General features: G+C 43.4%; 1 protein-coding gene across 1 annotated transcript in view; it reads left to right on the top strand.

The window, feature by feature from the left end:
* tenm3 (teneurin transmembrane protein 3) overlaps positions 1 to 17,500 on the top strand; it is a 164,466-nt gene that overhangs the window by 26,198 nt on the left and 120,768 nt on the right. Inside the window, exon 3 of the mRNA XM_039000275.1 lies at positions 8,829 to 9,067. Coding sequence (XP_038856203.1) covers positions 8,829 to 9,067 — 239 coding nt within the window. The remainder of the gene's footprint in view (positions 1 to 8,828; positions 9,068 to 17,500) is intronic.

Here is a 17,500-nt window from a genome sequence, read left to right as displayed (position 1 = left end):
TACCAATTACATCTATAGCCCTGTTGAGGAGACACTATAGCTAACGTTAGCTAGCTCCTTTCACCAATTACATCTAAAGCCCTGTTGAGGAGACACTATAGCTAACGTTAGCTAGCTCCTTTCACCAATTACATCTAAAGCCCTGTTGAGGAGACACTATAGCTAATGCTAGCTAGCTCCTTTCACCAATTACATCTAAACCCCTGTTGAGGAGACACTATAGCTAACACTAGCTAGCTCCTTTCACCAATTACATCTAAAGCCCTGTTGAGGAGACACTATAGCTAACGCTAGCTAGCTCTTTTCCCCAAATACATTCTAAAGCCCTGTTGAGGAGACACTATAGCTAACGCTAGCTAGCTCCTTTCACCATTTACATCTAAAGCCGTGTTGAGTGTTCTAGTGTTCCATCATCTTTGCTACTTCATCTATTGTCTTCTCCTATTGAGATCTTGTATAGAGTCTGGTTTAAGTCCCACTCAGTGACGGAGAGCTTCAGTTCACTCTGAGAGGTTCTAAGAGCGAGTCTTAGAACCTGTGTACGTCACCGACCACTTAACATGGTGGTGCTTGATGCATTCAAAGACCTCTCTCTCTCTCTCTCTCTCACGTCTGCAGATTAATAACTCTCTATACACACCTATGTGTGTCCTCTCAGCATGGTCAGTGAATAATAACAAAAGGATTGCTTCTTATATACCCCGACACACACACACGTCACACATTTCCACATTGGAGAATCCTGACACCACAACTTCAACAACTCTAAGGCCAAGCAGGGTGTGATCGACAACCCTGATTTAGGAAACAAATGTGTGTGTGTGTGTGTGTGTGTGTGTGTGTGTGTGTGTGTGTGTGTGTGTGTGTGTGTCACTTAAATGTCTCCTTGTTATCAGTCTACCAGAATAGACTGTAATTAAAGCCTTTGCCATAAACCTAATGCTTTATAAACTTCCCCTGCAGAAAGACAATAATCTCCAACAGTGATTAACTGCTCTTTTTGATGACAATATACTGTATTTTACTACACTTTTCATTATGACAGTATATCAACAACATGTTTTTAATTCAGCAATATCAACAATGTGAATGTTTTACCTATATTTGAAATCGTACAAAATGACATTAATAATGATAACACTGCAATAAAAATGTCTATAAATTATTTGTACCGTGTTACAGACATGCATACAAATCATAATTATGATCCATAACTTCACATAACGTATCTCGGCTTCACTGGCTGGATTTCAGTCTGAGTGGCAAGTCTGTACAGCCCAGGGGTTATTTAATTTAAACACTCAGTTAATATCAGAGAGACAAGCTTTTCATCAAATACACATTATTCCACTATCATGTAGAGAAAATGAGAAAGTTAGATCCAACACCATTGTAATGGCTTGATCAACTGCTTCTTAAAGTCTCTCATTTATTTAAAGTATCTCTTACTTGAATTCTTTGCACCATATTCCTCCTTAGCTCATAAAGCGAGAGAGACGCACACACACAGGCACAATCATACGCACACACACGCACACACACACACTCATAGCTCCTAGAGAGAAGAGACAGACAGACGCCATATCATATGTACACTGAGGTTAATCTCTTCAGACTAAACACACACCAACTGTGGTATGCCTTTAGCTAACCCCCACACACAGCCCCCGACCTCACCAGCCCCAAACTATCTTTAGAAACACAAGGTAGGCTATGTTCTCCAGTCCTGTTCGTGAGCCGACTCGCTAATAAAGTTTGTACAAATATATACAGCCTGGGGGATTAAATACATTTTGCCCCCGGTAACATTGTGAGCCATAAGCTATAGCATCACCATCCCATGAATGCCAATTATGGACATTGGCATAGAGCCATACACCTATAGGAAGGAGCTGATGATACGAGGGGGGGGGGGGTTCTTCACTTTTCTTTCTTTCGTTCATCTGTGGTAGGTAGCCTAGTGGTTAGAGCCTTGGGCCAGTAACCGAAAGGTTGCTAGATCAAAAAAGATTCAAAATCTGTCGTTCTGCCCCTGAACAAGGCAGTTAACCCACTGTTCCTAGGGCGTCGTTGTAAATAAGAATTTGTTCTTAACTGACTTGCTTGGTTAAATACATTTTTTTAAATCAAGTCAAGCCATGATGTCAGACTCTGTGCTCTCCTGCAGCTTTGTGGCTGTAGTCATCAAATTAATACCTTTTAGCTTTAATGTTACATTTTTGTATTTCTTTGTGGATTGCATAGTACTTTTTTTGTGGATTGATAGTACTTATGTCAGGATAATGAACATGTGAAGTGATGATTTTGGAGAGGGACATAATGAGAGTGGAGAGATTTTGAGTTTTAAATTAGTCAAAAAGTGGATGGATGGATGGAGGGGGAGGCCCAGGTGTTTGAGAGCTGTTTTGTGAATGAGAGAAGGATGGGTATAGCATGTCAGAGGTCTGAGTGGAGGACAAGGAGGGGTGGAGAGGAAGATGAAGGATACGTAGAGAGAGAGAGAGAGAGAGAGAGAGAGAGAGACGCGGAATGGAGCAGAGATGAAGGGATAGAACAGGGGTGTGTGTGTACTTGAGGGGGTTAGATTAGAGATGGGAGGATGAGAGAGGGAGGAGTGTGAAAGGTCTCATTCCGAGGTGATAATCCCTCATCACTCAATCCGTGACTCATTATCATTCTCACCTGTTGTGTCAGAAGACAGCCTCCCATGCCTGTCTCACACACACACACACACACATCATAGACACACAGAGACACATGCATACACACACATTTCATGGACAAACACACACACACACACTCCTTTGCCGCTCCATCCCTTTCTCCTCTCTTTCCCTGGATCAGCTTTCATTAGCCCGGTCTGCAACTCAACACCTAGATTTCACGACAACTATGATTCCCCCGCCCCTTTAAGTTTCTCCAAGTAGCTCAGCCTCTTGTCTTTTCTCTGAGCCTGCCATGTTGCATTAACTTCCCTTCAATGTAATGTATATGCGCTGGGAAAAAAACAATAGAATGTGTTGACGTAGCTAACCTGCTAGTTCTAGCTATTGTACAGTATGGCCTCATGCTAATTCTAACATGTCTTCCCTATAGCCTCATGCTAATGCTAATAATGCTTTTCTATCCTCCTGCTAATGTTAACATATCATCTATATTTTATTTTATTTAACCTTTATTTTTAGTAGGCAAGTCAGTTAAGAACAAATTCTTATTTACAATGACGGCCTACCGGGGAACAGTGGGTTAACTGCCTTGTTCAGGGGCAGAACAACAGATTTATACCTTGTCAGCTCGGGGATTCAATGCTAACACTAACATTAGCGTGTTTATGACATCAATGCTAATATAGCTTATTTATGCCCTCATGCTAATACTAACAAACTGTGTATTCTCTATGGCCTTGTGCTAACGCTTACATAGCTTATATATGTCAACATGCTAACGCTAATATTATTGTCTCTATGGCCACATGCTTATGTTAGCGTCTCTCTCCTCGACCCATTGTTGGAGAGCTCTGGAGATGTGGAAGGAGATATGGGGGGATTAGCATAGTAATGCTGCTCAGCGTCACGCCACCTCCAGTCAATTAACAATGGTGGCCCCCGCCACATGCATGCCTTTGCTCTCGCAGTCACTCTACAAGTCCATTATGCCAAAGGAAACTGGTTATGGCTGGCCCACTATCATAGCACTGCGAAACCCTTTCGGCCCCGTAGTGTAGGTATCGGGCACAGAGATGCTATCGAATGGATAGAGCAATTATATCTATCCTCTGTTGCCGTTTGATTTCAATACTCATGGAAGAAGTCATTGAACTTTGTCAAGATTTTATTATCATTGTCAGGTTTTTTAATCCGAATATTTAATTACAGTTTCAAAACGTTTTTATATGCAGCCACGTTTCCATGTAGACTTCGTCTCTATCTATCTTTTCACTGATACGAGCGAACAAAGATAATGTTTTGGTTGAAAGGAGCCTTTTGAACTGGATAAGGTAGCTAAATTCAATTAAAAAGTATCCCAATTTCTTCCCATAAACGCAGAATCCGTTTTCATTCGAATGAATTGTTTTTTTAATTAGGAGATTGATAAGAACGCTCACATTGTTTTTTAAACAAACATATTCGATTTTCCATTTGAAGTATGACTTTTTTTCTAAATACCTCTCTCTTTTTTTCTCTCCACCTCTCTCTCTCTCTCCCTTTTCCACAAAATGAAATATGAAATATATCATTGGAATGTGTTGCACATAAACCATGCAATCCAGACACCTGGCAATTTGATAAGGTCATAAATAATACTGAAGTGCCTATCGCATATCCAATGTAGTGTATGTACGGGTAATATAAATCAAGTCTAAGAAGACAAATGGGTAGTAAACACACACACACACACACAGAGAGAGAGAGAGAGTCACGCACCCTGGAGAGCTAAATGCTTTACAGTACGCTAAAACAATGTGTGAACGCTAAAATAATTTAAAAAACCAACAGCCAAACAAACGAGCTCACTGACTATACCGTTTTAGACAAACATTTATACCTGTAGGACACCGTACTTAAGTGTTACATCAATCTGGAAATAGCAAACAAAATAAAACGTGATTTAAAGTGCATTTAAGGCACCTAAATCTATACAAGGAACCAATACAAGGAAATACAAAATCTGAGTAAGCGCTTACACACTCTTTTCAACACACACTCCCTCAGTGTTGTGGCGTGACGTTGGAGTGGTGCACCGCGGTGAGATGGGACTGGAGAGAGCAGTTCTATCTCCATTTGGCCAGGTCAGTAGGGTCAGTCAGGGCTGGAGGGCTACGTTGCCATGATGCACAGGTCACTAAGGTCAGGGTATGTGTGGTCAAGACATAACTGGACAATTCATCAGAGAGAGCGAGAGAGCGAGAGGTGGAGAGGAAGAAGGAGTTTCAAGTTTTATTTGTCACATGCATAAGTACAGCGAAATGCTTAACTTGCAAGCCCTACCCAACAGTGCAGTGATCAATATCAAATAGGATAACTAATAAAAAATATTTAGAACATGTAACACGAGAAATAGAGAGACTTATTATCCCTCTAATAGCATGTAAAATACTATTGTTCTGGTTTGGCTCCAGTATATTTTATTGGCTGTTCTCACCACTAGTACAGAGAGAGAGAGAGAGAGGAGAGGGGTATGTAAGAGCCTATAGCAGGGTTATATAACAGGGTTATCCACAACTCAATTGAACACATTGACTCTGCCAGCGTCGCCATAAACAGCCTGCTTTATGGAGGGAATAAAAGACTCCTCTTGTCTCCTCCCTCCGAGGCCCTCCATCTCAGATCGCACCGCCACTGTCTCTTTTCATCATCACACGTTTATCTATCCCCCTCTCCTCTCCTCCGCTGTGGAAATGGAGGGAGGAGGTGAAAGAGAAGTGAAAGTGAAAAATACACAAAGAGATAGAAATGAAATTAGAACGTGTCACTTCTCTGGATCGAGGGCTTCGGCTTGTATATTGAATGTGTGTGTGTGTGTGTGTGTGTGTGTGTGTGTGTGTGTGTGTGTGTGTGTGTGTGTGTGTGTGTGTGTGTGTGTGTGTGTGTGTGTGTGTGTGTGTGTGTGTGTGTGTGTGTGTGTGTGTGTGTGTGTGTAGGTGTGCCTGTGTGTGCGCCTGTGTGCATGCTCAGGTGGCTGAGTGTGTGCTTTTGGGACCTAATCTGAGTGTGTGTCCTTACGCAACTGCGTGTGCCCGTGTTTTTCCAACCCTGCATGCTGTGTGTGTCTGTGTGACACCTGTCTGCTAGACAGGTCCGCAGGGGGACTATCTCCCCATTGCTCTGTGTGTGTCGACGTGTCTGGCTGCCAAAACGAATAACGTCGGCAATAACACTGATCTCCTCAAGTCTTCCCTTCTCTCTAATTGTGTTGTATACTAATACACTTTGATCACACACACACACACACACACACACACACACGCACACGCACACGCACACGCACACACACACGCACACTCACACACACTCACACACACTCACACACGTCTCTAATTGTGTTATGTCTCTGGTATCTCCATCTCCCTCATGTAGAAAATTAGCAAAGCAAGCCGTTCTGGAAAACGGGCATGACAACCTGATAGAGATGGATGTGTTCCCTCCCGCGTGCCACGAAGGCGCCTATGGGGATGGGTACGTGCCTCCATCTCAGTCTCTCTGAGTGTCCATCCCCTCCGCTTGTCGTCCTCCTCTACGCATGGTGCCAAACCCCAGCCGCCGTGTAACCCCTGGCAACACTGAGCCGAATACAAACACACACAGAGGGATTAGCATCAAGCACATGTCCAATCCCATGTAAAAAAAAAAAAAAAATTAAATCCAACAATTTTTTAAAAACTTTATTGGTAACACACTGTAAGACGGGACACTGGGTAGAAAGCATGCCTTATGGTCGTATTGTAATGCCACCGGGATGCAAGCCTTTGTATAGCTACTGCCTTCTTGGGTCTACCAACCCTCTCACATAGATTCCCTCAATCCTATCCCGTACTTCACCCAGTGTGTCACAGCAGCAAGACGTTACCATGTAACCGGATGGAAGGCTCAGTGTTGTCTGGCTGGTTATCACAGCGAGAATCAGCTCTGTTTGTCCCATTGTCTGATGTCTCCATGGTTGTTTAATGTCTCCATGATGGTTCATTCTTGTCAGTGTGCTTGTCTAAAGAAAGACAAAAGACACTATTAATCCAATCCTGTTTTGGAGAATTGCTTACCTTGGCCTTTCTGTTTGCTGATTCAAATTGGGCTTTGGCATGGTTGGCGAGTGAAAAAGGGGGAGGGATGAAGCTTACATTTGAAAAACATACAGGGATGGGTTTATCATTTCTGGCCCGCACTTTGTTGGCTTTTAGTTGTTTAGTTGTGAGGGAGAGCTACTTCCTCGAGGAAGTGGCAAACTAAATTAAAGACGAACACCTCGTCTCTGAGGGATTTTTTAAGTGTTAAGTAATCACTTCCCTGGTTTTAATATCCGTTCTTTCTGCTACTCCGACACTTATCCCTGTCCCTCGGGGTGTAGAACTACAACTTAAATCGACCCACCCACCCACCCACCCACCCACCCACCCTCTCTCTCTCTCTCTCTCTCTCTCTCTCTCTCTCTCTCTCTCTCTCTCTCTCTCTCTCTCTCTCTCTCTCTGTCTCTCTCTCTCTCTCTGTCTGTCTCTCTCTCTCTCTCTCTCTGTCTCTCTCTGTCTCTCTCTGTCTCTCTCTGTCTCTCTCTCTCTCTCTCTCTCTCTCTCTCTCTCTCTCTCTCTCTCTCTCTCTCTCTCTCTCTCTCTCTCAATTCAATTTGCTTTATTGGCATGACGTAACAATGTACATATTGCCAAAGCTTACTTTGGATATTTACAATATTAAGGTAATAAGAATCAAAATTGTCAACGGGACAACAGTAACAACAATAATCAAGGGTCAAATAACCATACATTGAACAATAACAATAAACATACAGTAGAGGACATGTGCAGGTTGATTGGTCTGTCAGACACTGTCCCTCATCTTATGGCAGGCAGCAATGCAGTGCGCTGCCAACCCACAGCTCTCTGCGTCCTCCCCCAACAGGACGGGTAGCCTATTCTCATCAGAGAGGTCTTTGATACCTTGAATAAGGATTTCAAATTTGGGGAAATGACACTCTCTAATTATTTTATATTTATCTCTCTCTCTCTAACTCTCTCTGACAGCCCCACACAAGAAACGTTCAACAACAGAATGTTGTGTTCAGTAAAATGTACTGATGCTCACTGTGCCTCTGGAGTCTCTCTCTCTCTCTCTCTCTCTCTCTCTCTCTCTCTCTCTCTCTCTCTCTCTCTCTCTCTCTCTCTCTCGCTCTCTCTCTCTCCTCTATCTCTCTCTCTCTGTCTAACTCTCTCTCTCTCTCTCTCTCTCTAGCTCTCTCTCTCTCCGTCTCACTGTGTCTTTCTCTCTCTTACTCAATGTTTTATGTACTGAGATCTACTTCACAATCAGAGAAACAGCTTTACCTGCATGTGTGTGTGGTGTGTGATCGTGTGTGTGAGGGTGCGCAATCACACACACCACACACACACATGCATGTATGCACATACTCTCATTCAAATTGCACACACACGCACACAAACAAGGGCATTCACGCACCCTCTCTTTCTCTCTCTCTCTCTCTCTCTCTCACACACACACACACACACAGTAAAGCACCCTCACACACACTCCAGGGTCTGATTGGAAACTAGAGTGAAACCCTCTGTCCTCTGGCTTGCTCCCTGGTTCAATCAATGAGAAATGACACACACACACACACACACACACACACACACACACACTGTCTCCAGTAGAAACACACACACTAATTAATTTGATTGAAATAGCTGACTTTGGTAATTACCTCAAGCCAGCTGGTCTCTTAGGCAATCCTACTTGTACTGCAGGAAGGTGATGTTTTATTAAACAAAGAAAACAGCAGTCCTTGTATGTCTTTCCATAACATTTTTGGAATGCTTTGACTTCACAGGCCTTCAAGTGTTTGTTTGTTTGTTGTTTCTACTAACTGTCTAGTTCATTTGCTACTGTAGCTGTTACTTTGTTTGTGTTTTAAACTGGAACCTGGTCCCAGATCTGTTTATGCGATCTTGCCAAATAATGACCATTATATACGAGTTGGCTATACAGCACAGACAGATCTGGGACCAGGCTAGAACTTTGTACCCGATGTAGTTCCATTTAATCTCCTACTTTGTCCAGTCTCCATTCTCACCCTTCTTCTCCCTCTCTCTTTATTTCTCTCTCTCCTCTCCTCTTCTCCAGGCACTTCCTCTTCAAGACAGGCACCGGCACGACCCCTCTGTTCAGCACGGCTACTCCAGGCTACACCATGGCAACGGGCTCCGTCTACTCGCCGCCCACACGGCCCCTACCCAGAAACACCCTCTCCCGCTCCGCCTTCAAGTTTAAGAAGTCCTCCAAGTACTGCTCCTGGAGATGCACTGCTCTCAGCGCCGTGGGACTGTCCGTCCTGCTGTCTGTCCTGCTCTGCTATTGCATAGGTAGGATAGTACTGCTACAGTGTATACACCTACACACACACTCACTCTGTAGTGGATACCTTATACAGATGTAGGATCTTAATTTGAACACTCTTTTGTGACTGCAAATCTTCCTGAATGCAGACGAGCTACACGATTGACATAAATTCACTGAAAACCCACACGAACACGTGGTTACATTAACAGTATTGCACTTTTCATGTAGCCTTTTTCAATCAAAATGATGGACTAAAAATTCTGTTGCTGTAGGATTATTTTGCTGCGACAATACTGGTCAAATTAAGATTGAACATATGTACAGTTGAAGTCGGAAGTTAACATACACCTTAGCCAAATACATTTAAACTCAGTTTTTCACAATTCCTGACATTTAATCCAAGTAAAAATTCCGTCTTAGGTCAGTTAGGATCACCACTTTATTTTAAGAATGTGAAATGTCAGAATAATAATAGAGAGCATGATTTATTTCAGCTTTTATTTCTTTCATCACATTCCCAGTGGGTCAGAAGTTTACATACACTCAATTAGTAGTTGGTAGTATTGCCTTTAAATTGTTTAACTTGGGTCAAACGTTCCGGGTAGCCTTCCACAAGCTTCCCACAATAAGTTGGGTGAATTTTGGCCCATTCCTCCTGACAGAGCTGGTGTAACTGAGTCAGGTTTGTAGGCCTCCTTGCTCGCACACGCTTTTTCAGTTCTGCCCACACATTTTCTATAGGATTGAGGTCAGGGCTTTGTGATGGCCACTCCAATATCTTGACTTTGTTGTCCTTAAGCTATTTTGCCACAACTTTGGAAGTATGCTTGGGGTCATTGTCCTTTTGGTAGACCCATTTGCGACCAAGCTTTAACTTCCTGACTGATGTCTTGCGATGTTGCTTCAATACATCCACATCATTTTCCTACCTCATGTTGCGATCTATTTTGTGAAGTGCACCCAGTCCCTCCTGCAGAAAAGCACCCCCACAACATCAGACCAGAGGACATTTCTCCAAAAAGTACAATCTTTGTCCCCATGTGCAGTTGCAAAACGTAGTCTGGCTTTTTTTATGGTGGTTTTAGAGCAGTGGCTTCTTCCTTGCTGAGCGGCCTTTCAGGTTATGTTGATATAGGACTCGTTTTACTGTGGATATAGATACTTTTGTACCTGTTTCCTCCAGCATCTTCACATGGTCCTTTGCTGTTGTTCTGGGATTGATTTGCACTTTTCGCACCAAAGTATGTTCATCTCTAGGAGACAGAACGCATCTCCTTCCTGAGCGGTATGACAGCTGCTTGGTCCCATGGTGTTTATACTTGTTTGTACAGATGAACGTGGTACCTTCAGGTGTTTGTAAATTGCTCCCAAGGATGAACCAGACTTGAGGAGGTCTTGGCTGATTTCTTTTGATTTTCCCATGATGTCAATTAAAGAGGCACTGCGTTTGAAGGTAGGCCTTGAAATACATCCACAGGTACGTCTCCAATTGACTCAAATGATGTCAATTAGCTTATCAGAAGCTTCTAAAGCCATGACATCATTTTCTGGAATTTTCCAACCTGTTCAGAGGCGCAGTCAACTTAGTGTATGTAAACTTCTGACCCACTGGAATTGTGATACAGTGAATTATAAGTGAAATAATCTGTCTGTAAACAATTGTTGGAAAAATGACTTGTGTCATGCACAAAGTAGATGTCATAACCAACTTGCCAAAACTATAGTTTGTTAACAAGACATTTGTGGAGTTGTTTTAATGACTCCAACCTAAGTGTATGTAAACTTCCCGACTTCAACTGTAGGTAACCTTTTGGATCAGCTGTGAAAGTAAATTGGGTAACCATTCAGTAACCATCGCACACTGTAAGGTTACCTCAGGTGACAAACTCCAATGTTTTAAAACCACACACCCCCCAAATCTAGCATCTACCACATGAAATGGGTACATAAGGTTCAGACAAAGCAGTAACCAACCACAGCTGTCTATCGCTGAGGCCCCAGGGCTCTCTTCCGCTCTGCTTTAGTTTACATTCCTTCGACAGCGCTGTAAATGCCAATCTGATAGCGATAGCGTTTCCTATCAATGCCATTGGATACGCTCAGCCTTAAACAAGCACAGTGATTGCTCAGCCTTTGATTATAAACCCTGAATAGTTTCAGTTTCCAGCTGGCGCGGAGGAGTATTGTTGACACACACACACACACACACACACACACACACACACACACACACACACACACACACACACACACACACACACACACACACACACACACACAGGAGTGTGTTGCCAAAGTACCCCGATGCCTCTATCCAGTTGTTATGACTAGCTGTGATAGATAGCAAATGCCACAGCTATTGCTCATAGAGAAGGCGTGTGTGTGTGTGTGAGAGAGAGATCTGATTGTATTAGTATTCACCATGCACTACATTCAGCTATAGCGGGAAGGAACTCTCTGCCCCCTCATCCACTCTGTTGGATCTCTGCTGTAGAGAGAGACAAATCACATGTTGTTTATCACAGGATTCATAAACAACAGCTGTAGGCTAACAGTGAAATGCTCACTTACGGCCCTTCTCAACAATGCAGAGAGAAATAAAATAGAGAAATAATAGAACGTAAAACACGTGATAATCAAAGTAATAATAGATACACAATGAGGAATGATGACTTGACTATATACAAGGGGTACCAGTACTGAGTTGATGTGTAGTGGTACGAGGTAATTGAGGTTGAAATGTACATATAACTAGGAATAAAGTGACAGATAATAAATAGTAGCAGCAGCGTATGTGATGAGTAACAAAAAAAGTCAGTGCAGAAAGGGTCAATACAGATAGTCTGGGTAGCTGTTTAACTATTTAGCAGTCGTATGGCTTTGGGGGTAGAAGCTGTTCAGGGACATGGTTGGTTCCAGACTTGGTGCATCGATACCGCTCGCCGAGGGAGAGAGAAATGGAGGGAAATTAATCATTTTGATTCAGACACACTTGCAAACAATAGACCTGTATTTTTGTGTAGTAGCTAGATAACTGGACTCTCTCTTTCGCCTGCAGACACACACACACACACACAGTGGGTAGGAACAGTAAGCCCAGTTGACCGTCTTTAGTGGTCAGTCCAGACTGATGGATCTAGCCCTGCAGCTGTCCAGAACAGAACAGGAAGCCCTCACACCTCAGTGTGGACTATAGAGCTGTGAGGCTTAGAGACCGACTAGATGGATGCTGCCATGTTACCTGTCTGCTATCCACTTAGCAGCACTTGAGCAGTACTCCCCCTCTGTCAATACAGCGGCTAATGGGCCTCTGGGCCTGTCCGTCACTCGGATAGGGTGAGGGAGGACGCACTCGCGCACACACACTCATTCACACACACACATTCACACATACATAAGTGCATGCAGTGCTCTCTCTTTCTTCCACACACGTATTATGCTCGGAGTACACACACACACACACACACACACACACACACACACACACACACACACACACACACACACACACACACACACACACACACACACACACACACACTAGGACTCACAGAATACAAACCCTTTGCCTCCACATCCGCTATTCTGAACCGCCAGTGATTCCCATAACCTCATCCTCACCAAGGAAGAGACATTATTAATATGTCATGTTGCCCAGTAGGCTTGAAATGAAGGAAGAAAGACCCTGAATGACCTGTTCAGTGCAGCGACAACAACCCGTTCTCTTCCTACCAGAAAGCTAATGATGGAATCCAACCCAGCAGGAAATGGTTGCTGTGTCAGTGGGGTGTCAGCGGGCTGTGTGTGTGTGTGTGTGTGTGTGTGTGTGTGTGTGTGTGTGTGTGTGTGTGTGTGTGTGTGTGTGTGTGTGTGTGTGTGTGTGTGTGTGTGTGTGTGTCCGTGCGTGCAGTGGCGTGCATACACACTCAGCCCCAGCGCCACTCATTCCAACATTTATGTCCCGACCAGAACCACAGTAGGGCGCCTCGCCGACCAAAGCTAAGTTATGGTAAAATATGGAGCGCTAATCTCTACGGCTTCCTGTAGGGGACAATCATTACCATCCACCCTCAGATTGAGTTTCTCTGTAGCCTTTTATCTGAATACGTTGGTGGAGAAGGACACTGTTGTCTTTCTACAAACCTCATTATCTGTTTCTGTAGTGATGGAAAAACACACACATGCTTACTCAGTGGTCGCCCCATACGGAGTCAGTCCTGATAATGAGGTGAAAGACCTTTAATGAAGAATTCATGAGACCATAAAGACAGTTACAAGGAGATTTGCGACACACACATACTAACACACACTAACTTTAAAACACTCACGCACGCACGCACACACGCACACACACACACACACACTACTAACTTTAAAACACACACACACTAACTTTAAAACACACACAAACACACACTAACTTTAAAACACACACACACTAACACACACTAACTTTAAAACACACACACACACACTTAAAGATGAACTCTCTAACTTGTGTATAATTTCAGCCAGTAGTTTTGAAAGTGGTGCTCACAAGCCTAAAGTGTTTTTTGTGTACTACGTCATCCAATTATGTGCGATATGTTATGAATTTTGCAATTTGTATGATATATTACAAGTTTCATTCGTGCAATATGTTAGGAATTTATTGTGCTTAAGATCCCGGAGTGCATCTTTAATTTGACTATCTTATTTCAAGCATGTATTATATTATGGCTCAACTCTATGGCCCGATAATGAAAGCTTTTGCACAAACAAACACACACACACACACACACACACACACACACACACACACACACACACACACACACACACACACACACACACACACACACACACACACACACACACACACACATAAAACACGCAGACACACACCAACCATGCTTGTATGGTACTTCGGCACAAAGGACTATGACTTTCCTGTCACCAAATGCCTGTAGCTTTAAGGTTGAGGAGGACCAATAGACAGTATATTAGAGTCATGAATAACCAACACACTCTGACAGTGGCTGCACCTCAAATGGCACCATGTTACCTACAGTTGAAGTCGGAAGTTTACATACACTTAGGTTGAAGTCATTAAAACTCGTTCTTCAACCACTCCACACATTTCTTGTTAACAAACTATAGTTTTGGCAAGTCGGTTAGGACATCTACTTTGTGCATGACACAAGTAATTTTTTCAACAATTGTTTACAGACAGATTATTTCACTTATAATTCACTGTATCACAATTCCAGTGGGTCAGAAGTTTACATACGCTAAGTTGACTGTGCCTTTAAACAGCTTGGAAAATTCCAGAAAATGATGTCATGGCTTTAGAAGCTTCTGATAGGCTAATTGACATCATTTGAGTCAATTGGAGATGTACCTGTGGATGTATTTCAAGGCCTACCTTCAAACTCAGTGCCTCTTTGCTTGACATCATGGGAAAATCAAAAGAAATCAGCCAAGACCTCAGAAAAAAAATTGTAGACCTTCACAAATCTGGTTCATCCTTGGCAGCAATTTCCAAACACCTGAAGGTACCACGTTCATCTGTACAAACAATAGTACAAAAATATATACAACATGGGACCAGGCAGCCGTCATACCGCTCAGGAAGGAGATGCGTTGTGCCTCCTAGAGATGAACGTACTTTGGTACGAAAAGTGCAAATCAATCCCAGAACAACAGCAAAGGACCTTGTGAAGATGCTGGAGGAAACAGGTACAAAAGTATCTATATCCACAGTAAAAGTCCTTTATCGACATAACCTGAAAGGCCGCTCAGCAAGTAAGAAGCCACTGCTCCAAAACCACCATAAAAAAGCCAGACTACGTTTTGCAACTGCACATGGGGACAAAGATCGTACTTTTTGGAGAAATGTCCTCTGGTCTGATGAAACAAAAATAGAACTGTTTGGCCATAATGACCATCGTTATGTTTGGAGGAAAAAGGGGGAGGCTTGCAAGCCGAAGAACACCATCCCAACCGTGAAGCACGGGGGTGGCAGCATCATGTTGTGGGGGTGCTTTGCTGCAGGAGGGACTGGGTGCACTTCACAAAATAGATGGCATCATGAGATAGGAAAATGATGTGGATATATTGAAGCAACATCTCAAGACATCAGTCAGGAAGTTAAAGCTTGGTCGCAAATGGGTCTTCTAAATGGACAATGACCCCAAGCATACTTCCAAAGTTGTGGCAAAATGGCTTAAGGACAACAAAGTCAAGGTATTGGAGTGGCCATCACAAAGCCCTGACCTCAATCCCATAGAACATTTGTGGGCAGAACTGAAAAAGCGTGTGCTAGCAAGGAGGCCTACAAACCTGACTCAGTTACACCAGCTCTGTCAGGAGGAATGGGCCAAAATTCCCCCAACTTATTGTGAGAAGCTGGTGGAAGGCTACCCGAAACGTTTGTCCCAAGTTAAACAATTTAAAGGCAATGCTACAAAATACTAATTGAGTGTATGTAAACGTCGGACCCACTGGAAATGCGATGAAAGAAATAAAAGCTGAAATAAATCATGCTCTCTACTATTATTCTGACATTTCACATTCTTAAAATAAAGTGGTGATCCTAACTGACCTAAGACAGGGAATTTTTACTTGGATTAAATGTCAGGAACTGTGAAAAACTGAGTTTAAATGTATTTGGCTAAGGTGTATGTAAACTTCTGACTTCAACTGTATATAGTGCACTGCTTTTGACCAGTGATATAGTGCACTATGTAGGGGGATTTTTCTTATCTCTAAATGAACGTGCTTTCACGTCTTTCTCTATCTCTCTCTCTCTCTCTCTAATTCTCTAACACACTACATTTCTCCGTCTCTCTCTCTCTCTCTCTCTCTCTCTCTCTCTCTCTCTCGCTCTCTCTCTCTCTCGCTCTACATCTCTCACACACTCTCCCCATCCCTCTCTGCCAACCTGCTCTTAATTATTGAAGACCCCACTTGGATGGATGGAGAGGGTCGATGGTAGATAGGCCAACACACACACGCACGCACGCACACACACACACACACACACACACACACATACACACACACGTACACTGTCACATGTCTTAAGCCCATCCCCTTGTTATACAGTGCTACTGTAGGTGAAGGGATGTTTGGGGTTAACACCTCAGACTCTGGAGATGCCAAATATATAGTAAGCGTCTTGTTCTGAACACTTTTCCTCTCCCCCTTCTCTCTATCTTCTCTCTGTCTCTCACCGCTCTCTTGCTCTCTCCTCCTCCTCCCCCTCCCTCTCTCTCTCGATCTCTCTCTCTCTCATTCCTCACCCCCCCCCTCTCTCATCCCTCCCTCTCTCTCTCCCCCTCTCTTTCTCTCTCTCATCCCTTCCTCTCTCTCTCTCTCGATCTCTCTCTCTCTCATTCCTCACCCCTCCCCTCTCTCTCTCTCTCTCTCTCTCTCATCCCTCCCTCTCTCCCCCCTCTCTTTCTCTCTCTCATCCCTTCCCCTCTCTCTCCCCCCCTTCTCTCCCCCTCTCTTTCTCTCTCTCACCCCCCTCTCTCTCTTTCTCTCGCTCTCTCATCCCTCCCTCTCTCCCCCCCCCTCTTTCTCTCTCTCATCCCTTCCTCTCTCTCCCCCCCCTTCTCTCGCTCTCTCTTTCTATCTCTCTCCCCCCACTTCTGAAAACACTCTCGTCCTCCCCAGCCACCCATAAATACTTTGCATTGCTTTTCACATAAACAGAGTAACACTTTCAGACACATTGGATATACAAAGAGACCTGGGAGGAAAGAGATCACGTTTACTGGTTATGTCATCAGTTGTGTAACTGGGAGATGGGAGAGAAATGCATGACTTCTTCCTATCGTGGCCAACTTTTAAATTCAACATTTAGATGCTAGACTATTTTATGCGAGGAGTGAGTTCCTATTTCTCGCTCTGTTTCGCGTTTGTTCTTTCTCTCTTGCTGACTAGGAAAGTTCATTGTTGTATGTTTGTCTATCAAATAAACATTTGATTGTGTTCAAGTATTTTACTGGGCTGTGTTGCTTTGGGGATACTTTATTTTCGGGTGAAAAACAAAGTCAGGACTGACAACAACAGAAATGCAAAAATAGCAGAGAAAAGGAGGACAGCAACACAGTGTGCGTCAAACACTGAGAATGGACCAATCACAACTGGGTATGATTTGTGAAAAGTGCTGAAATCAATAGTGGCCTTGAACCGCCCTGGAGAAGTTGACATGATTGTTGTTGCGGTTTTGGTTGTTGTTGTTGTTGGGGTTTTGTTTTGGTTGTTGTGGTTGTTGTTGTTGTTGTTGTGGTTTTTGCTGTTGTTGTTGTTGTTGGGGTTTTGTTTTGGTTGTTGTGGTTGTTGTTGTTTTTGCTGTTGTTGTTGTTGTTGGGGTTTTGTTGTGGTTGTTGTTGTGGTTGTTGTTGTTGTGGTTTTGGTTGTGGTTGTTGTTGTTTTTGCTGTTGTTGTTGTTGTTGGGGTTTTGTTGT

This window comes from Salvelinus namaycush, chromosome 8 (assembly GCF_016432855.1).
Source record: "Salvelinus namaycush isolate Seneca chromosome 8, SaNama_1.0, whole genome shotgun sequence".
In the NCBI taxonomy this organism is placed as follows: Eukaryota; Metazoa; Chordata; class Actinopteri; order Salmoniformes; family Salmonidae; genus Salvelinus; species Salvelinus namaycush.
The sequence above is the reverse complement of the archived record's forward strand: the minus strand, read 5'-3'. Positions and strand labels throughout refer to the sequence as shown.